The following is a 23475-nucleotide window of genomic DNA, read 5'->3' as shown; positions in this document are numbered from 1 at the left end:
TTTTTTAGATGTACCTGTACAATTCAAATCAAACTGAAATATACTTTGGGATTTACATGGAAAAGCTTTTATCGCTTGTTGCTTTGAGTTGTGCCTGTCTAAAAACTCAAATTCCCATTTTTCTCTGAAGCAGCTCAGTAACCGGCATCACTCACCGCTTGAAGCTTCTTCTTGGCTGCCTTGGCCAGTTCAGAGAGGTCCAGGCTACGCAAAGACAAAGACACAAGAATAAAAGGATGCTGGCAGCATGCGGACAGAGAAAGATGAGGAGAGAGGAAAAAAGAGAGGTGGATGAATGGATGGATGGATGGATGGATGAAATGTGACGTAAGGAATGGGACAGCCAGAAAAGATGAGGAGGAACAGGAGTGTTTTTTACTTAATTTAATTCTGATTGAATTGTAATCCATACTAGAATATTATGACCTAAATGAGTTTACAAAGTTTTCCCTTCTAACATTCCACTGTTGCGTGGCCTAGATGACATCAACTGAAGGGAAATTTGTTCCTGAGGTGGAACAATGAATAATAATAATAAGTGTGCACATGACAAGGAATATGTATTCAAGTAAAAAAGGCCAATTATGATTTGATATTGACTTGATGGGATGAAAAATGATGGGGTATTGTACAAAAAATGTGTTTTCAGACTCCTGTAGATGTATTTTCAGACTCCTGCCTCATCTCTCCAGTCACCCACACCCAGATGAAGGCATGTGAGGAAGAAAGAGAGCAGAGTTTATGGAGAGGGGGATGAGAAGAGAGAGAAAGAGATACCTCTGCGTCGGGCACTTAGGGCGAGCTCTGCCTCCAAAAGTACAGCAAGATGGAGAAAACAGAGAACGAGTGAGCGAGATCGAAAAGGGAGCAGAAGACAGAGAGAGAGAAAGAAAAGGGATAGACCCCATATCAAAACTCCTTCTGGACAGGTCAGTATAGGTCATTCAGCTGTGATGCATTTGAGGTAGTCAGTGCTAGAGGTTGAGGACACTCTCTGCCCTAATGCAAACTGATTGACCGTGTGGCGCAACCTGCTGGCCAGCCCACACAAATACACCAGCTGCAAACCGATCTTAGTACACTGTATCTACCCTTTATAGGCAGCGATAAGGAAAAGATTTGAGGGAGGATATCATGACAGTAATAAATAAAACTGCACTGATGAGCTTAAATAATTGTACACAATTTTTTTTCTATTACGAATCAAACATGCAAAAACGCTCTCATACACAAACAACGTACCTGTCTGCCATTTGAGGGATGATATAATGACCGTTCTTGTGATCTGCAAATACAGACATGAGAAAAACAACGTTGAAATGTTCGTCCTCAATTGGGCAGACAGATTGGTCTGTTTCACACCACAGACACATCCAGGACATATTTATTTTGACACCCAAATTAACAGGTTACAGTTTTCACACTGCCTGAGTAAGCCGCACAGCAGAAGCTTTGGTGTAATAAGAGTTTCAGTCTATTTTTGTGTTGAAAGCGAATTGATCTCTGCAGAAAACCTGTTAAGCAACACCTTTGCAATTTGAACATCTATAAGGCAGCACAATATGCATTATGGCCATTATTCAAGGAAATACTATAAAACAGGTACTCTGAGCTCACCTGGCCGACGTCCACACAGATAGAAGGCCAGCCTGTCTGTGAGCTCATACTGACACTCTACCAAGCGCTCTGCAAGTTCCACGTGACCTGCTTGCCTGCAAGAACAAAGTCACATTACAAACCAAAGACACAAGATCCTTTCACAAACATTAGCTAGACAAATGGAGTGACAGAACGGCAGACAGACAGAACTATAAAACGACAGACAGAGTGACTGGAGGGCAGACAGAAAGCACAACAGGACAGCAGACTGAACAAGATAACAACAGACAGAGAAATAAAATGACAGACAGACATGATATATTATATATGTTATATGATATATGAAATGTGATATGATATAATAGATGGATAGATGGCTATGACATGGTATGATATAGATAAATAGATAGACATGGTATGAGATGGATGGATGGATATGATATGGATGGACGGATATGATATAGATGGATGGATGGATATGATATGGATGTATAGGTAGATGGATGGATGGATTCCATCGATCAGTGCTGAGGATATAGTGACTTCTGTGTTTTGTATTTACCGGGCATAGTCTATAGGTGTGCGGCCATTGATATCTGGAGCTCCTGGATCCGCCCCGTACACCACCAGCAGTTCGGCCTGCAGAACCTGCCCTGCTTTAGCAGCCACATGTAGAGGGGTCGTGCCCTTTTCCTGTGGCGGGAACATCAGGCATGTGATAGGCGCTGCTCACTGTGCTGTTTTCAAATAGTCATTTGGAAAGACTGTCTGCACCGTCGTTTCGCAAGTAATGAAATCAGACCTGTTTTTTTTTTTTTTTTTTCAGACAATCTATATTGTTTGCCACAGTAATAACATTAGAGACAAGAAAGAACAGGAAACTAGAAATATTTTGGTTTGGAAAGTATTTATGCTTTGGTTCAGATTTGTAAAAATCGGATGTTATAAACAGTCAGACAACAAAGTTCATAGTTATACACAGAAACATTCTCAGATCCCACAATAAACAACAACAAAAAATTATATCTAACAATATAGCAATCATAGTATCTGTTTTAGTTATGATGTAGAAAACCTGACAGAACAAAGACAGAACTGTACGAGATGGCAGATCTTACCGGGTGAAAGAAGTTTGCTTGTGCCCCCAGTGACAGCAGCCGTAAACATGTCTCCAGACTTCCTGTCCGCACACTTGAGTGGAGTTGCTACAGGCAAGAACAAGAGAATAAGCGAGCGTGTGAGAGAGAAAAAGAGAGGGACCCAGCATGAAAGACACAGAAAGAGAGCAGACCTCCTGCTCAACCTCTCATTAGGGCCATTCAATAGCACTGAGGAAGGCACATTTATTCACTAGCGGGGTGTCATTTTAAGGGCCCTCCTGCAAGGGCACAGACAGTGGGGAGCAAAGAGAGGCCGAGGAGGAAAGATGGAATGAGAGTGAGAGGGAAGAGACTGAGATAAAGAGTCAGAGATGATGCCTTTGAGAGGTCTAACCTTGCTGAGGTCCTTCGTAGTGACCCCATCATCATCACGGCAGGGCAGCTTGTGGACGAAGGCTAACATCTGGTACTTGGCGCGAATGAACTCTGACTTAGTGGGGCTGTGGGGTGAAAGATACGAACACAGAAACGAATGGAGATCAATTTCAAAATCAATGAATTGATGTAAAATAGGATGCCTCGACAAATAGTCCTGCAGACATCGATACAGTCACGACTGTTTATTTCAAACCATGGCTCCTTCTGGGATGTAAGTGACACACTTGTTTTAAGTCAACCTAGGGCGATGTCTACCAAATTGGCATCGGACGATGTCTACAGTGAAACATCATGATGGACGATGACATTGGGGGGCGGGGTTAGAGGTGTGCCAGAACCGTGAATCCGTATGCAGAAATGCATGGAAAACAAATAACGCGTTCTACGGAGCCACTAAAGGGACATTAGCCGCTTGCTAGCAGTCTGTTACATTACAGTACATGAAAGTCCACTTACCACATACACAGAGTGGACTGATAGGACAATGAACGAATGATTTGCAGATACTGAGCACCACTGACAAACATCAAATCTTGTAAAATGTATGGTACTGCTGCTCCGTAGTATAGAGTCTGTGTGATCGTGAATCTCGAAAGTGAAAGTAAAATAAGAGCGCGCATTCGAAAGAGGTTTCAGTGCACTGCATTGTAGCGGTTTCCTGATGCCCGCAATTTATTTACAGTATAATTACCCAACGATATAATTGCGAGAGATTTTTTTTATTTTATCCTCCCATCTCATAGGCTATTTATTCCCCTTAGGGGTTCTGTACTATACTTAATTTCCTTTCAGAACACGTAATTGGGATGCAGCGGATTGCGGAAGGGGGGGGGGGGGGGGGATCACGATGCCGGCTCAACATCGTGATGTCTGTCAGCAATTGGCGATGGACGTTGGCATCGTCTATCGGCCCAACCCTAAATCAAACCATACTAACCATCATTTAAAGATCTGGAATAAATCATATCATAAATCATTGTCTTTCTCTAAATAAATAGGGACTGTAACTGTTTTCATATGACAAACAGGAAAATTTTGTGTTTGTCTGCTGTTTGTTAGAAATTAAATTTAATATTTCTGAATGATAAAAAAAATAAAAGGTAAGTATACAGCATTATGTACTTTTCATTAAAGGGAAATATATGAAATATATTTGTTATAAAATATGAATAGTTTAAAATGTGTGTATATTTCAAAATGTATTATAGACTTTGAAAGCGTATTTTGAATGTATACTTTTTTTTAATGTTTTGAATGTATGAATTTGTTATATAAAATAAAATATGTATATTAAATTTATATGTATAATTTTATTTTTTTGTCATTTTAAGGGGTCGGCAGAAATTGGCTTGCTTTAACGCACGAGAATTTGTGTGTGTGTGTTTGTGTGTGTGTATGCATATATTCAAAAGAGATTTTGAGCATGTTGGTTTTCTAAATTCACTCACTACTTGCAGGTGTGGCAGAAAGTTAATTTTGGACCCAGATTATAATGACTCTTGGGTGTCAGGTAACATTGTACAACTGCTTAGACCAATATTAATAAAGTAATTAGGCATTTAAATACATTTATTCGTGGATATTTGCCTTTTTATCACAGGTGCAATGAAGGTGATACAGGAAATTCCTCAAGCTTTCTTCACCTGCACGAACTGATAATTCGTGAATGAGACTGGGCGAACCACTGTGCCACTGCTCTGACAAATTACTTTTTATTACTCTGTATTAGGGATGCACGATATTATCGGACTGATATCGGAATCAGCCGAGAACAGCTTTAAAATGTAAATATCGCCATCGGCCCGATATGAAAAAATTATGCCGATATGTCTTGCTGATAAGAGGAATATGTTAACTCACATGTGCTCAGGGTGTGCTAGTGATTAGATCAGGTCAACAGTGCAATTAGATGTGACTCATTCTTGAAGCAAAGTTTTGTCTGAATGATGATTAGATTCACTCTTTTGGATCGCTGCATTTAATCGGTGAAAGCACCTACAGAATGACTAGTTCGGTGTGTGATAGAGTAAACAGTAATAGCACGTGCAGTGACAGCCTAATGCCTGTTCGGTAAGGAGTTTTAATCTGTAGGGGACGCTGTTGGCCTACTTATAATTAAATTAAAAGTAAAATAGCCTACACAAATAACATTTAGAAACTGTGTTTTTGATTAAATAAAGCAGTAATTGATGTCATAAAATAATGAGTATGTTTTGATTTAATGGTCAGAAGCTATAGCTTACATGAAAAAAAAAATCACAAACAACACCTGTAAATTAATTAATTTTATATATTCATTAATGTGTAATATGTTTTATTTTTTTAACAAATCAAAAGCTCTAAAATATATATTTTTTAATATTTACAACTTTTGCTTTAGACTTAAAATAAAATAAAATGTTAGGGTTAACACTGCATCTTTCTGGGAAAAAAATGCAGCGATTGATATAGTTTATTTATAGTTATTTTCAAAGCTTTAAATGTACTGTCAAAGCCTTCATTAGTTTTTATTTAATTCTAACAAATAAGTTCTTGTTAAAAATATTTTGCTTATCATTTCTGCACAGGAGAGACTTGGTGTTGTTTCCAAATAAAAGGAAATATATTGATATCGGCCAAAATTAGTTGACAAATATCGGCATATCCCTACTCTGTATTTTCATTTTAAAACCTCCCTTCATTTATTTTGAGTGAGCAGATATGTTATTCTTGTCTCAGCGGTCTGCTATTCCATGGAGCTCCATGAGAACAATTACATACAGCACAGACCAATAAAACAAGAATTACACCCCCAGTCTTCTGTTTTTATGACATTATGGTATATGATGCATGAATGGTTTATGAGATGGCTTACTGGACTTTATCTTGTGGGTTTGGTTTCCTGCGCCCACTCTGAACTTGTGCTGGATCCAGCAGAGAGTGTTCCCAGATCGAGTTTGCTCCATTACTGGCCAGGGTCTGCACCATCTGAGATGCACACATGTATGTATTAGGCTATGAGCCTGAGGAAAATGACAAATATGTGTGTGAGAGTCTCTTTAGTTACCTGCAGTAAGGAAGGAGGCCAGCCGCTGTGTCGCAGGTGTTTGACGATGGAAATGTGACGGCCCAGGCTCCGGTGCACAGAACAGCACTCATCGCAGATCAGAACTCCTCGGTTTATACTGCTCCAGCCCGGATCTGAACATACATGATAATGCACATTTCATCAGAGCGAATAAGCTAAAGACAATGGTAGGATGTTTCCGCAAAAGGATAAAAAAAAATTAAAAAGGTCATTGCGATTTGATCTCACAATTTTGAGTTTTTTTTCTCACAATTCAGAATTGGGAGATAAAAAGTCACAATTACGTTTTATATTTTTTTTATATTTTATAGAAACAAGCTTATATTCCTACATCAATTGAGGGTTGATTTTTCTAACGAGCAAAAAAACACATAAGGCCAGGAAGTGGAAAGATTGCCCAATTTGGCTTAGACTGATCACAAAAACTTTTTTTTTTATAGTCCTAGACCTACTCCTACATTTTATATAAACGCAATTTGGTTTTCGGGTGCTATATTGAACACTGTTGTAATCGATTTTGCTGATATAAAACGTGACCAAAGTAAAGTGTAGCTGGATAACACAAATGTGGTTGTGGAAATTGTGAGAATGATGTGTCTTAGTGTTGGAAGCATCAGAATGGTCAAAATGCTAAACTATTTGGCCAGCACAAGTTCATATATTGTAGTCATTTATTAAATAATATCTGTATAACTTAATTTAATAAAATGTAATGGATTTACATAAATATTTCATTCTGACACACACAAACATATAACATATCATTTTACACCACATAATACTACACTGCTCTGAATGAGCTCATCTGAGGCAAAGAGCTCTCCTCATATTAGGCAGGGTACAAGTGTAGTCAGGATCAAGGTGACATTCAGGTAAACAGAAAAATGACTAAGTCACAATGTGACAGAAGTGAGCCTCTGGCTGCCACTGGACCCCAGGATCTGGCTAAAATTAAACCAGCACCCACAATACTTCAAGCACAGAATCTCACTTTGATACGATTAGAGTGAGAGGGAGATTATGCTGCACTGATGTAAACAGTGTCATAACATGATTATTGATTTCCCGTATGAACGCAAACACAATATGACAACTAAAAATGGTGGATGCCTTATTTTTTATAATACTGATTGTTTTTTTGTTTTTTTTATTAAAAACTGCAATATTGTGAAACAAACTATATTACAATTTAAATCAAATGTTTTCTATAATTTTAAATAGTAGTTTACTTATTCCTGTGATGGCAATGTTGAATTTTCAGCAGCCATTACTTCAATGTTTAGGGTCAGTGATCCTTTATGAATGATTCTGATGCTGATTTGGTGCTCAAGAAACATTTCTTATTATCCTAAATTTTGAAAACAGATGTGCTGTGAAATATTTTTGTGTAAACTGTGCTACATTTTGATTTGGGACTTGATAAAAAGACAGAATTTTGTAATCGTTTGTAACATTATAAATGTCTTTACTGTCACTTTCATTCAATTTAATGCATCCTTCCTTGCTGAATAAAGATTTTAATTTCTAACAAACAAACAAAAATATTACTGATCCCAAACTTTTAAATAAATTAGAAACAACAACAAAGTGTCTTTAAAAGCCAACTTTTGTGCAGAACTACTTCCTTCCGCCACAGATTTACATCTAAAGTCGACAGATTAACAGCTGAGTTAAAGCCTCCTTTACTAATTCCAAAACGTCACTTTAGAACTAGTAACGAAGGAACGTTGCTTCGTTGAAAACGTATTGTATTACTGCAGTAAAAGCTTGTATTATGTAGAGTATCATGATGGACTTAGCGACTGTGATTACCTGCATCTGACACAGCATCTCCTACAGGTGATAAAACAGAAGTCTAAATGTCCTCTGAGGAAAGCGTTATCTTTGTCTTAGTCAATATCCTTTCATCCGTTAAGCGTGATTTGTGATAATCAGCACTGCTCATTAATTAGCCGCGTCCTTGTTGAAAGTAAAAATAACTAAGTCACAAAAGCGCTTATTTTTCAAAGTAAAAGTCTTTACTGCAGCACTGCAGCGCTGACTCATAAAAACAGTCTCTTGTCGCGGAACAATTTCACTAAAATCACCATCACGAACACGCCTCGGTACTAAACACTATTATTATTTATATAAAATATTATTTATTGAATAATCATATTTACTGTAATAAACAACAGCCATCATAAAAGTTGCTAGGCAACCGTACAAAGACAGCATTGAATAAACATGATATTTTGTCAAAACTATTTGCTCTGGAACAAATAATAATTTAATGAGACCAAAGACTGACCCAAAACGAATTATATCTCGTGCTTAACCACTATATACATAGATATCAGAGCCAGCTTTAAATTCCAGAAGGTCTGGCCGCTGTGAAGCTGCTCTCGGCGGGTGTAATGAGCTCTGAACGGCCGCTGAACCGATGGATCTCCCGTCTCCGAAAACGTCGAAGCAAATTTTGAAATAGACCTTATCTTTATTAACAAACCGCTGATTTGAAGTCCAAGCAAGCACATTCTCGCCTAAAAAACTCTTAAAACTGTACGTATGACACGTTTCGAGACATGTCATACCTGCCGATTTGGCGTTTGATTGACAGGGTCGGGAACAAATCACACAATTGCACATCTGTCTCAACTAAAGTTAAACGCATCTTCACTTCGTGGGTTTTGTGAGAGGAGAGAGATTTTGCGATATAGTGATATTTATAGTTTAATTTGGTTAATTATATTTAGGCTACATTAAAAGTTATTAAGATATTGATAGATAGGCTATAGACATTGACAGATAATTAGGATAGATATACTGATACATTCATATAAGCATACATATACATTCATATAAGTTAGATAGTGACAAACACATCATGTTACAGATAGGATATCATAGGCTAGTTGATAGATAGATTATTTCATATTGAAATTACAGAATAATGGAAGCTCCACACAAGAGATGCCGGCCCTCTGTGGTGTGGGAGCATTTCCATTTGGAAACACAAAATAAAGTGAGATGTATGTATTGTGATAGGCAGCTAGCCTACTGTAATAATACGTCATCCATGATGCACCATTTGAGGAGCACTCATCCTGCCTCTTGTGAGAGGATTTTTTCAAAGGCTGGAGAAGTTCTATGTAAAAAAATAAGAAGGCTAAGTTCATCAACAGCAGAACAATTAATATATATATTTTTTTAAAATTAAGATTGTGGCTTGATGTATATATTGTCTATTTGTCATTACCAAAGTAACACTTATTCACAAAGTGTTCATTCAGATGTCAGACCGATGTTTCAAAACTTTACAAGAAGAGAACAATAAAAACACACATTTAAATTGTTTATTATAATTTTGTAAAAGAGATTGCTTCACCCAGGATTCGAACCCACGGAGACATCACTGCAATCGTGCACACTAACCACTCCCCCACATCACCTGACGGTTTCCTTGATACAACATATATTACAATTCGTCAATTCGCTCAATTGTTTCTTTGTCGACGCTATTTCAGAGCAATACTTGAAAATGCCCACTAGGTGTCACTGCAGAGACAGGTTTCGAAACGTTTCGAAGCCTCGACACATTTGCTTCAACTGCTTCAGTGTTTCACGAAGCCTCGCTCTGCCCACCACTACCGGCTGCAGCCTGCAGATGGAGGCGGGGCTGTATCTGGGGCGGGGTTGCACGTCTCGCCCCGCCCACAATTGTTCTCATTGGTTACTGGCGTCATGTCATAACGTCGATTCTAGCGGTTTTTCATTCACGCTGTTCTTCGCTGCAGGGTGAGTACAGGCGAGCACCGTCTCTTGTCTAATTTGTTTATTCACAATTTTACACTTTAAAGTGGCGTTTAGTGTGTTGTTAAAAGGAAATCTGAAGTAGTTTAAAAATAAAATCGCGTAACTTTACTCACTCAACCATGTCACGCAAGGTGTGAAGGTCTGCTTTTAAAATAACCAGGTCATCGTAGGCCTAATGCCGCCTTCACGTTCTATCGGAAATGTGATAATTCTCACTATTGAAGCTCATCGCATTAAAGTTTCGAAATGGGAGGGCGTTCATCTGCAATGCTTACCTAGGAAACTCCTATTTACAATTATTTCGAGAGCACTTGAAGGCAGCATTAGAAACATTAGTGTGTGTGGTTTTGGTGGGATTAGGATATAACGTTAGTGTTCCCAAAATAAGCCCCTTAAATTGCAAAACTGAACCAGCAGAAGTAATATAGGACAAGTTCATATTAACAATAGATAAACAATATAAATTTGTATTTCTGTGAATAAAATGATTAAATGTGAAATATTTAGATATTATTATTATTATTATTATTATTAATCATACATCTATTAAAATAAACAGTAAACTACATTTAATAATAGTAATTCAACAAAGTATGATTAAGTTTAACAGTCCTTGAAAGTAGAGCTTATTTTTTATATTACATACTGTTATGCTGCTATACAGTATATGCACTTGAGCAGGTGCCCAATCCTGCTCCTGGAGGGCCACTGGCCTGCAGAGTTCAGCTCCATCCCTAATTAAACACACCTGAACCAGCCAATCAAGATCTTATTACTAGAAACTTCTAGGCAGGTGTGTTGAGGCAAGTTAGAGCTAAATTCTGCAGGACAGTGGCTCTCCAGGACCGACTTTGGACACCCCTGCACGAGTAAAAAAAACAACATTTTATGTTAATACTGATTCTCTGTAGTTCATTCTTTTTTGCAGATCATTGTCACTGTCATCCCCACCCTTCCATCTCTCTCCTCTTTTTTGTTGTTCTTCACTTTATAACCCAAAGGCTCTTTTAAGAGCCATTTCCCCTTGCAAAAATGCACAAAACTGTTAAGCAAAGGGGAATGTGAGCATTATTTAAAAACTGCACTAGTGAGTGCCCATTCTGCAATTACACCAGCAGTGTTAATTTTGGCAGGCATTTTTGATTTAGTCTTAGTCTTTATCTTGAGACGAAAATGCTTAATAGTCTTAGTCACATTTTAGTCATTTGAGTCTATCATAGTTTTAGTCGACGAAAAGTCATTGCATTTTTGTCAACTTTTAGTCAAACTGCAGTTACCAACATTTATTTTGGTAGCTATTTTATATGTAATATTTAAACAAAAACAGTCATCAATTCTTCTCTCTTTAGACCAAGTCAATTAAGCTTAGTTATGAGAAATTTGAATCAAGGATTGAATTTGGAAAAACTGGAATAAATTTTCATTTTTTTGGTAGAAATATAAATTAAACTCATTTTTCAGATACAGTAGGTTTACTTAACAAGTATACATTTATTTAACATCTTTTGGTGGTTAACATTTATGACAGATAATTAGGAATGCTGTCCATTTAAGATGGAAGGTATGTATGTAATAGCCTACTGACATACATTCAGTTTTCTCCCACCTGTTTAAGCTCACTTAAACCATAACGGACTGTATTTCCGTGAGATACTCTACATGAGAGACATTTGGACTGCTGTGTGTGTATTTGAGCGCTGAGAACTGATCGCGCGCTGTATGAGAACTGAAGAAGTGGAGCGCGCGCGAGAGAGAGCACTTCTATCAGCGCGTTTCCGTCTATCGCACCTTCACTGACTTTAAGTTAATCGACAATGAATTGTGACTCCCGGGGAAAACGGGACGTCCGGTCACCCACTCCCTAACCCTTCGGTTGCTGAGGCCATTGTTTCAGATCGCTATAGTTCGCGTTTTGGTAGCCTATCCGTCCACTGCGGCTGCCATACAAACGCCCCTTATCCAATGACAGAGACGCACATTTTAAGACAAGTCAGTTAACTTAGCCTATAGGATGTATTTTGAATGTCCGGTAGTCCTCAAATAACATTTTAGTCCCGTCTCGTCTTGTTAACGAAGACGCGCATAAATTTCGTCATAGTTTTTATCATCAGATATTAGTTTTAGCTCGTCAACGTCTCGTCTTAGTCACAGAAAAAAGGTTCGTTGACGAATATTTTTCGTCGTCGTCTTAGTCAACGAAATTAACACTGTACACCAGTATGCCACAACTGATGTATTATCACATCAAAAATCACTTTCAGTGGGCAGTGCAACATCATGGTGAGTTTAACTGTGTTTTGCTTATGTCACTTGTAGTTAAAGTTTCATATGGTGCCGAACCAGCCAGCAATGCACTGTGCATGCTTCTGATTTAATTGCTTGTGAATTTATAGTAGAATTTTTAATTTTAAGGCTCAGGTAAACTTCATTTTCTGCATTCTGAAATTGACCAAGGGTCTTTATTGCTCAAATCACAAAACAATGTGCTTGCACATGGATGGTGCTGATGAAAATTCTGTCTTGCAACTGTCCACCGTCCAGAGCAAAATGCAAACAATTGAAGGTTAAATTTAGGCAGTTTTCAACAAACTTTTTTTTTTTTTGCCCTTTCAGATTTCACCATTTTAAAATGTCGGGCAAAGTCTCACTTTCACTGCTGCTATTGTTCAGCGACTGTAATAACTCGCACCCATGCGTCACCACCAACCCAGCCTCAGTCCTCCTCGGTCCAGCAGACGCTGCAGCCTCTGTCTTCCTCCTCGGTCCAGCAGCCTCAATCTTCCTCCTCGCTCCAGCAGCCTCGGTCTTCCTCCTCGCTCCAGCAGCCTCGGTCTTCCTCCTCGGCCCAGCAGCCTCGGTCTTCCTCCTCGGCCCAGCAGCCTCGGTCTTCCTCCTCGGTCCAGCAGCCTCGGTCTTCCTCCTCGGCCCAGCAGCCTCGGTCTTCCTCCTCGGTCCAGCAGACGCTGCAGCCTCTGTCTTCCTCCTCGGTCCAGCAGCCTCAATCTTCCTCCTCGCTCCAGCAGCCTCGGTCTTCCTCCTCGCTCCAGCAGCCTCGGTCTTCCTCCTCGCTCCAGCAGCCTCGGTCTTCCTCCTCGGCCCAGCAGCCTCGGTCTTCCTCCTCGGCCCAGCAGCCTCGGTCTTCCTCCTCGGCCCAGCAGCCTCGGTCTTCCTCCTCGGTCCAGCAGACGCCGCCTCGGTCTTCCTCCTCGGTCCAGCAGACGCCGCCTCGGTCTTCCTCCTCTGTCCAGCAGACGCCGCCTCAGTCACCTGCCATCCTCCCAAAATGCTGAGCTCCCAAAAAGAGGACAGTCACTTGCAGCCAATGTGATTTGACATTTACTGGCCAAAAATCTACAAACCCGCATTAGAAGGCATCACACTGAAAAGAAAATACAATTACTCTGGAGAGGCACTTTCAATCTCAGTGCATTGATGAAAAAATTGGCATTTTTGCTGTTGAAAAGGTTTTTTTTGGTCAAGCAGCACCCATACATGTAATAAAAAATACTTGGGGCCCAAACTATCGCTCCGCATGTGAACTTGACCAGTGTATTTTATATGCAGAGTTTGCCCATAACACTGGGATGACTCCCTTTGAGTGTTGCCATGTCAAATCGCTGTCTTTTTGTAAACTAGTTGACAACCCCAATGTTGCACTGACAGAGAACAGTCTCTCTCAGCTGGTGCAGCAGAAGTGGTTTGGTGAGGCAAGAAAAGCCCAGCTGTTAAAGTTGCAGCCAGAGGCAAATACTGCAGAGACACCTTTGTCTTTTCATGTCACTGTTGAAGGTCCATCAACAAAGCATTTCATTTCTGTATTTGAACCAACAATGTCCTATTACAGCAGGATGGGAAGAGTCATGGTGGCTTATAATAAAAAAAAAACTGGCATTGTCCTTGTGCCCAGCCTTGCCAATCATGCATTCACAAAGCTACAGCAAAGTGGCATCTTTTTTAGATAATGCCACAACTCTTCAAGAGAGTCAAGAGTTCAGAGGAGGTTTTCAGCTCCGTTCATACATGTAATGATGATGCCAGCTGTCAAGATGTTTCATACCCCCCCCCCCCCCCCCCCTCCTACTGTTAAAAAGATTATGAAATGTATGCTGGAAAATAATAAAGTTCCAGTTGAAATTCCACAGACCATTCTGCAAAAGTCAAAACATGGAAAGGCTTTCAATATGTTCCCAAAACATCTTGTGCCTGAGGAAGTTGAATGCAGAATATGCAAGGAAGTTTTGAGTGAGCCAATGATGAAAACTTGCCAGGCGAAGATTGATACATTCCATGGAGTGATTCAGGGTATGACAATTGTTTAATTTGTTTTGCTTTGATAAATATTTTTAATGTTGCTTTGATATTTACTTTGTCAGTAAATAATCTGTTTTCTCTGGTGTATCTACTTACTTCAAGCTGTGTAATAAATGCAACCTCACATACAGATACCAAGAATGGAGTGACTGTTTGCACAACTTCAACGATAATGTAATCCTCTTGCTACATTTGTGTGTGGTTTAGCGAAATTCACAACAGGTACAATATTAAAAAGGAAACTTGCTGTTTTACTTGTAACTAGCTGGACTCTTTAACTATTTTTTATTTATTTATTTTTTTTAAAGCTTATAGTATTATTATTGCTAATGACTCAGATAAGACATGCATTTGAGACTGCCTTGGGCTTTAAATGACTAGAACCTCTTTTGTAGGAAGAGGGCTCTTATTTTTATTTTATTTTAACAATTTTCCCCCCTTCTTTCTGTTGTCCTTCAAGAATCACACAGCTGTAGGTAGGGTTGTGCAGATAATTGAAGCCACAGAAGGAGAGTCCTTGCCCAAAGGTGACCTAATCATGCAGGCGTATCTTCACTTTGAGGCTTTATCTTATCTGGACTACGTTTACTCCTGTGTGTCCTATGGATACAATCCATGTACTGTAATTATGGGCCTTCATAAAAAAGGTGTGTTCAGCATCCCAGGTAAGTAAAGTTATTATAGTTGCATTGGTTCCTATTATAGTTTTGTTTCGGTTTAAATTAATAATTCACACATTTCTGAATATTCACATTTAAGTTTCTTTATATCACAGTGAGTGAAATTCAGTCTCCACCTGCGACATATGATGGTCATGTTGACAGAGGAATTTTGGGATGCAGTGGGTTTTACCCGAGTAAGTTTTGATTCTGATTTGTCTCACTGCATGATAATGTGATTGATATTATGATATGGCTTAGTGTAATTAATTCATTAAATGATTTAAATGATTCATTTATGGTTTTAAAATTTTCACTAATATTTGCAACAAATTTCCAAAAGTCCCAAATATTCAAAAATTCTCGCATGAGGATGCATTTACTAGAGAAGCAAAATGTTTTGTATTCTCTCTTAAATAATTTTTCTTATCTCACTGGCAAATATTTAGCTTGTTTTAAGCATAAATGCACCTAACTTTGGTATTTGTTTTAGAAAGCAAGACTTGTCATTTTGCTTTTCTACCAAATGTTTTGATGTAAGCTTAAATTTTTTTTTTATATATATATAAAATCTCCTATTTTTTTTTTTTTTAGCTTGCATCGTGTATAATATATATATATATATATATATAAAACAGTGAATTGCAATATTTACCTTTTCAATATCATGCATTGCTAGTCGCATTTTTTATGGTTAGCGTTTTGCAATAAATAGCTGTATTTTTCTCCTCAAGGTGGCAAAGAAAACCCATTTACAGTTTCACCAAGTTACCACAACTGGTCCCCATGGATGGGTCCAAAAACAAGGGAATCGGCAATGGTATTAGAGATTACAGAGAGTGCAAAGTTTCAATCCTCAACTGATGGGAGTGACATTGATGTGCCATTTACTGAGGCAAGGCTTGGTGATGAGCTGCTCCACCTTAAGGTAAATAGTTAACATTTTTCAGAATGGTTTTGGTTTACCACATGAAGCTATTATTACACTGTTGGCTACATAGCACAGTATAGGGTCTCTCCATATTATAATTTTATAGTAATTTATTTTTGCTGAACCTACTCGCAAATTTGCATATTTGATCAGATTCAAGATTTGAAAAAGCTGTGTCGACAGCGAGAGGTTGATGTTGTTGGTTCCAAAATGGATCTCATTCTCAGACTGTGTTATAAAATGTCAAACAGAAGGTGTTTGAACAGGTGCGAGGTGCTTCTGGTAAGTTATGTTTTTGTTACATACAATACAGTACTACAAAATAAACACTAATGAAACGTGGCAAACACACTAAAATATCAATAACTCATATCTCTATAATTTCATATGTATAGTTGGAATGGTTTCACTGACCTTTCAGAAAATGTAGGCCTAAGTTTTCATGCCTTTAGGTGGACTGGGTGTGATAATGTGTCCTTGTGGTATTGTGTATTCTATTAAATTTCACTTGAGTCCCCGTGACTTTGCTGACCTTTTATTGTCTTGGAAACACTGTGCTGTCACGATCAAATTATACAAACCATTGAAGCTTCAGTGATCAAAGATTTAGCTTTTCCTTTGAGAGTTTTATTTATATAATTTAAAAGAATTGCATTACACACCTGTTCTGTACTACTTTTTCATTGTAGGTCTGATGGAGAAAGACGGGCAACAGAAAGACAAATGAGGCATACTGAAAAGAATGTATGAGATATTAAATAAGACTTTTTTTTCTTCTTTTACCATATATAGACTGACTTGTATTCTCTGCTATCCATTCAGGCACAAAAGGCAAGCATGACTGCTGAGTTGCAACTTTTGGATGTAGTCTTTTTTTCTTTTGTGCTGGAATACTGTAATATTCCATTTAAGCAAATAGATGAATCCTTTTATAAATACTTTCCAGTTACCCATGGAGGTCTTGGAGATGATACTCCTTGAAGTAGTGCTACAGGATGGAGATGCTGTCTACATGAATCGGTCTCTTACTTGCAGTTGCTTTAGGGCAATTGTAAACAAGGCCCGGTTCAGACATAAGGCACATTATGCATAGCTTGACAGTAAGTGTGTTAAAGTTTAAATGTGTGCAATGAAGTATGCATAAGGCCTTATGAGTATAAGGTTGGCTTTAAGTAATCTTGCTGCTTATTTTTTTCTAAAGCACTGGCATGGCTAACATAATCTTAGATGTGCATATGAAAAGAGTTCCGTTTTGTGTTTTTTGGATACAGGTGTTGTGAACTGGGGAAAATGGAGTGAAACATCAAAGGCTGAATTGCAGGTGCCTTTTGAAATTAAAGAGTGTGACATATACAAAACCTTGTCCAAATCCTGCTCAGGTATTTACGGTAATGGGAAGCGTGGTTGCCTGAGAGGATTCTACAACAGCATAGAGGACCCAGACTGCTGTTCCATGTGCCAGTAAAGTGTATAAAGAAGGAAGGTTTAATGATTAAAGGAGATTAAGTATTAAATGAAGAAAGTGTGTAAAGGATGTTAATGTTTAACCAGAGATTTATATGTACAAAAATGTGTTATATACAGATGTACAAATTTCACCTTTCTTTATCAGAATTAAACTGTTTCATACCTAAATAAGGAAATAATTATCTTGGCATGTTATTCATATACAAACAACGCTGGTATTTTTACTATAAGCTTTTCATTATCAAGTAAATCCATAAATTATTAATTTGGTAACAATATGGTTCATGATAATAACTAATAATGAACTGCACTTATAAAGCATTTATTAATCTTTCCTAATGTTAATCAAAACATTTACTAATACATTGTATTAGTAAACGCTTTCCAAAAATTAACAAATTTACAATGTATTGTTTAATACTATATATTTGTACCAGGTATAAGTAATTTAACGGGTTCACAGTTTTGTTTCATATAATTATGTATTACTACCATGTATTGTTTCAACCACATTTCCTGTTTACTGTAGCATCGACGTCATTGTCACTAACCAATAAGAAGTGTTGTGGGCGGAACGACACACGCAGCCCCGCCTCGATCTGCAGGCTGCAGCCAGGTGTACTTGGAGAAATACGGCAACTTCGGCAAGTGGAGTGATACAAACGGTGACGAGGAGCTCTGTTGGACTCCGATATCGCATACCTATCAGCCAATCAGATTCGAGAACCAGAAAGAACTGTTGTATAAAATAATATACAGGTACATCTAAAAAAATCGGAATATCATGAAAAAGGTCAATATTTTTTGTCACTCATTTCAGAAAGTGAAACCCATATATTATATAGATTCATTACACATATAGTGAAATATTTCAAGCCTTTATTTCTTAAAATGTTGATGATTATGGCTTACAGATAATGAAAACCCGTAATTCAGTGTCTCAGAAATCAATAAAAAAAAGAAAGATCAATAAAAAAAAAGGATATTTTTATAATAAAAAAAAAAAAAAAAAAAAAGAAAGATCAATAAAAAAAAAAGGATATTTTAAACAGAAATGTCAGGCTTCTGAAAAGTATGTTCATTTCTATGCACTCAATACTTGGTTGGGCCTCCTTTTGCATGAACTCTTGGAGTAAATTTTAAATCCATCTAAAAATGGACATGAACAACTCAAAATTATAGACTGCTCAACTATGTAGCAACCTTCAACAAAATAGACCTATATCAAAAATAAATCAATATATCATTCCTATGATAATCATTACAGAAATACTGTACTGATCATTTTATGAAGGCCAACTGTGTTAAAAACAGCATACGGCTGGTTTGAGGTTTTTAGCTGTGTCCAAATTCAGTTTTTTCCATTTTAATTTTTCTATACTTTTTTTTTTTTTTTATGGTTAAATTAAATTGTATTAATCAATTGAGTTTTACCGTTTTATCTAATTCTGTTTTCCATTATTTTCTGGATTCCATTTTAATGGTTCCATTAAATTTTAATAATTAAAAGCATCTCCAATTAATTGATTTATATTTAAAAAAAAAAAAACAAATTCAGAAATACTGCACATTTACATTTTTCACCTATTCTTAAGTAAAATTGTTAAATTTTTGTGGGAAATTAATCGTTTAGATTAATCGATAAATTAGGCAATAGATTAATCAAAATAAAAAGTCATTAGTGGCAGCCCTAATAATATATAAAACACAGCAAATGAAACACACCAAATCACTGAGTAAAATAAGTGTTAATTTTACTCCCACATTCATTCAATTCACACAAAAAAAAAACATTTTTAAAGACAATTTGATCACATTTTCATTTAATTAAAGAAATATAACAAGGAGCCATCCAAGGTTATTGAAAAGTCTAAATTAATGTTAATTAAAAGGCCTGCTTGTTTTTGTATTTGAATCCACCAAATGTTCATATTATAATCAACAGTTTTAATCTTGCATGTGGTGAAGAACTTTAGAATTATTGGCTTAATTGTATATAATACAGCATCATCCCTTTATCTGTGTAAAAATGGCCAGACATTCACAGATATGGAGCGGAGCACCTGCGTATGGGATAATCAAAGATGATGCCATACTTCTTAACGAACACGCTCATCCTTCCTAGAAGTGCTTGAAACCATTAACATTTCAAACGAGAGTTTCTTTCTACTCGTAATGAAATTTCATGTGTACACACTCTAACGCTCACACACACGGCGCCATTCAGCCCTCAGTGGCCATGCAATTGACAATCTTCCACACATTCATTCATACCCATAATACATTTACTAGAATGCATCTGTCTGTCTGCCTGCCTCCTCCTCCTCAGTCATCAGTTCCTCACCATCCGACACACTCACCATTATCTACATCCCTACAACATGTCAAACACAAAAATGACCAGCTCTATTAGCACCGCAGGACAGGCCAACACAAGGACACCGAGTGTGTGAGGATACAAAAAAGACACACAAGCCGTCAGATGTAGAGTCGTCGGCCAGGGGCACCGTTGACAGTGCTGGCGGCCGAACTTTGAGCATGACCGCAGGTAGCTGAGGAGGTGAAACAGAACTAAACTGTGAAAAACGAGACACGCTCCCACATACACGTTCAGTCCTGAGAGAGAGAGCAGCTGTGGATGAGGGAGCAGCTGTCATGCCCCCCCGTAGCACCCCTCGGTCTCCCCCATAGGGACAGTGAGGCAAAATGAGCAAGGCCAAGGGTGGGCTTGAAGTGACGGCACAGCTGAGCGGCATCAAAAATATGTTTTGTAAACAACTGAAGGCTTTACTATGTCCTGACTTGCTTGTAAACGTATTGACTGAGCACTGCATTTTGGGACCAATGGCTAAAAAAGCCAGTCAAACATAGGAAGTTCTTCTTTATTTAAAATATAAATGCAATGCCAACTTCCATCTTTTTTCCCTGTAGCATTTAGGAAATTTTGCCTTGTCCAAGAAGTGCATGTGTGATGCGACTAAAAATGGATATGAACAACTCAAAATTATAGACTGCTCAACTATGTAGCAACCTTCAACAAAACAGACCTATATCAAAAATAAATCAATATATCATTCCTGTGATAATCATTACAGAAATACTGTACTGATCATTTTATGAAGGCCAACTGTGTTAAAAACAGCAGGTTTTTAGCTGTGTCCCAGGCTGGTCATACTGGTCTTTTGGCTGGTCTTAAGAGGGGTTTTGGGAACTTTTCAGCTGGTCATGCTGAGAGACCAACTTGAACAGCTTGGCCAGACTGGGAGACCAGCTTAAAACAGCTAAGACTAGTAAACCAGTTCAGGCTGGTTTCAACATTTTTTTTCCAGCAATGAAATGTAATGTTTCAGTTACGTGAGCCCACTTTAAGAACAATAACAAATTAATTCACTTTCAGAATTATGAATTATTTCAGAAATATCCCTGTTGAAAAATCTTATGTAAATATACTACACTTTGAAACAACATATCGTTCAAGTAATTAACAAAATCAACTAATAAGCAAATATACATTCAAGAAATGTGTCACTAAACAAAACCCACAAAAAGGCTATCTAGAAACAAAGGTGTGCACAAACACACAAGCAAAGACTGACCCACGTTAGAGTTTGATGTGTCTTGTCACCCTGCTAACGCTAGTTAACTAACTCGCCTCAGCCCAAGTTAACTAGATTTGAAACAGTACTGGACAAACTGAACTAGTGCTCCTCGTAGCTATAATGCATTTACAGGCTGTAAACACAGAAACATGTTTTACTAAAATACTGGCAAGGCAGTCACACGAGAATCCAAGTCTAGCTACGTTACTGTCAGTTAACATTGTTCGATACAGAGCCTGTTTTGTGCTCGATATGAACTAAAACTTACTTTAATCAACATAATTTGCTGTCACTACAAAATGCGCATATAAAAGGTCCTGCGTATAGTATAAATATAGTGCTTTTAATTGACAGCACCTCACAGTATCGTCAATTAGCTAAGGATGGGTGCTAACAACAAGCATCAGATAAAAGCTGCAATAACACCAAATTTATAATCACAGAAGTTTAGTAAAGGATATAGTTTATGGAAACCTACTGTTCTGTCGTATTATAACCCACATATTGATTCAGTTCTAAATTTTGAGTAGGTTTGAGATTTGTTGGGCCGAAGTATCGGCCTTAAATTTCGGGCATTTTCCTGACGCGTTTAACCGAGTATCCCTGCGCATTCGCGGGCTTGGTGTTCACCCGCTAGCCGCCGCGCTCGAGCGAGTCCCGGACAGTCATGGCTCACAACAACGCCTCGATCCATAAATCTCAGCCTTACCTGGTGCACTGCAGTCGGCGCACACCTCGCTTCTTTGGACTTTCCTGGACATCGCTGAAACAAAATCTACAGCTTCCAGAGCTTTTAGTCCAATATTGAAGATATGTGGCTTGCTTTCCCCCAGGAGCGACGTCTGCGATTTCAATGCCGCCCCGAATGTCCGGAAGCCGGCGACGAGCTCCCCAGCACTCCCGGTCCTCACCCTTCTCGCTCTCCTTCCTTTTTTTTCTGCGGTGTCTTCTGTCTTACCTCTACAAGGACTTTACGATTCCTTAAAATGAATCAGATTTTTTAGAAGGCCCCTTACGTTATCAGATTATTTAATTTTGGGTGTCCCCACTAATCTTTTCCCCCCGATCATCCAAGCCCCGTCTCTGTCTCGGGCAAAAGGGGGTTGGAATAGGAAAAGTATGTATACAGTACACGGTTTATTTACATCCACTGCCCTATACACTTCTGTATGGCGGGCTGCATAGTCTCCCTCTTTCTGACGTCTGTCTCTCGCCCCACCGTCGTTACAGGCGGGGGCAGACAGAGCAGAGGGACCATGCAGTCATGCCCACCAGTGCAGATGAATTTTACATAAGATTATTCACATATCTTCAATCCCCAAATTAAGTATAATAGAAAAAGCAAGGTAAATGTTTATTCAGTAAATTAAATATGATTTGTCTAGAAAAATTACCTTATACTGTAATATACTGGTCCTCCACTTTCTATTCTATTCTATTCTATTCTATTCTATTCTATTCTATTCTATTCTCATAACATCAAAGGAATGGTTCCATCAAAAAATGGAAATTTACTCACCCTCAGGCCATCCAAGATGTAGATGAGTTTTTTCATTGGCACAGATTTGAAAAGATTTAGCATTACATCTTATATCACTTGCTAACCAATGGATCTTTGCAGTGACTGGATGCAGATACAACAGCCGATAAAAACAAAACAATAATCCATAATTAATAAATGTGACTCCAATGCATCAATTGATGTCTTGTGAAGTAAAAAGCTGCATGTTTGTAAGAAATAAATCCATCATTGAGGCATTTCAACTTTAAACCACTGCTTCTTCTCTAAATATGTCCCCATAGTCCATAATAATGCTTCCTCTAGTGAAATTTGCGAGATGTGGATGAGTTTGTTTCTTCACACTGGCCCACAAATGGATCTTTTTCAGAGAATGGGTGCTGTCAGAATAACAGTTCAAACAGCTGATTAAAAAAAATCACAATTTAAATTTAGTAAAAAAAGTACAGTAAAAAACTGTAAATTGACGTTCATAGAATTCCCTGCGTTCCATTTCAAATTTGATGTTTTTCTTTGAAATAACTTAGTTTTTTCTTATCAGTTATGTTTATTTGGGTTGTATGTTACATCTCATTTTGTTAAATTAATGTTTATTGCATATTTCAGTTTTTTACCATAAATGTTACAGATTTTTTTTACAGTGATTGTATGGATAAAAGAACACATTAGACAGTAGCAGGCACGTGCGTTTTCCCCTTGATGCCTAAAGTGCCGTTTTGTCAAGGCGATTTTTTTATTTTTTATTTTATTAAATGCCATTTTGTGAAGGCCTGCCCAATCTATTAGTAAAATTAATTAATAATAGTTTAGCCGTAAATTAAATTATCTCATCCGGGACGATCCCTGGTTCAGACACCTTTAGGATGCCTTCAATAACGTCGCGGCTGCCGGTAAGTGGAGTTCTCAGCAGAGCAGTGTGCTTGTAAACTAATATATTATTGAATTATTATTATTTTACGAGAACGGCGTGAAGAGATCATGCACAGCTGT

The 23475-nt window shown here is 37.9% G+C and overlaps 2 protein-coding genes across 3 annotated transcripts in view; one reads left to right on the top strand and one right to left on the bottom strand.

The window, feature by feature from the left end:
- The window catches only part of LOC306854293 (ARF GTPase-activating protein GIT1-like), a 35324-nt gene extending 13130 nt beyond the window's left edge, over positions 1-22194 (bottom strand). Inside the window, exons 1-10 of one of the 2 annotated variants that reach the window (XM_079392186.1) lie at positions 21676-22171; positions 6184-6317; positions 5992-6104; positions 3094-3199; positions 2718-2804; positions 2162-2292; positions 1618-1712; positions 1243-1285; positions 778-804; positions 156-204 (exon numbers count right to left, since the gene is read on the bottom strand). In XM_079392186.1, the coding sequence (XP_079248312.1) occupies positions 156-204; positions 778-804; positions 1243-1285; positions 1618-1712; positions 2162-2292; positions 2718-2804; positions 3094-3199; positions 5992-6104; positions 6184-6317; positions 21676-21727 (837 nt within the window). In that variant the 5' untranslated portion in view covers positions 21728-22171. Of the gene's footprint in view, positions 1-155; positions 205-777; positions 805-1242; positions 1286-1617; positions 1713-2161; positions 2293-2717; positions 2805-3093; positions 3200-5991; positions 6105-6183; positions 6318-21675 lie in introns of both variants that reach the window. The other variant, XM_079392187.1, reaches the window with a different exon arrangement.
- On the top strand, positions 9958-14442 carry LOC306854299 (uncharacterized protein). The gene is made up of 2 exons (XM_079392194.1): positions 9958-9981; positions 12613-14442. The coding sequence occupies exon 2, from the start codon at positions 12691-12693 to the stop codon at positions 13330-13332; it is 642 nt and encodes a 213-aa protein (XP_079248320.1). The 5' UTR covers positions 9958-9981; positions 12613-12690; the 3' UTR covers positions 13333-14442.
- Positions 22195-23475: the final 1281 nt, after the last annotated feature.

This window comes from Barbus barbus (assembly GCF_936440315.1).
Source record: "Barbus barbus genome assembly, chromosome: 34".
Taxonomy (NCBI): Eukaryota; Metazoa; Chordata; class Actinopteri; order Cypriniformes; family Cyprinidae; genus Barbus; species Barbus barbus.
Note: the sequence above shows the minus strand (reverse complement) of the source record. Positions and strands in the feature narration are given on the sequence as shown.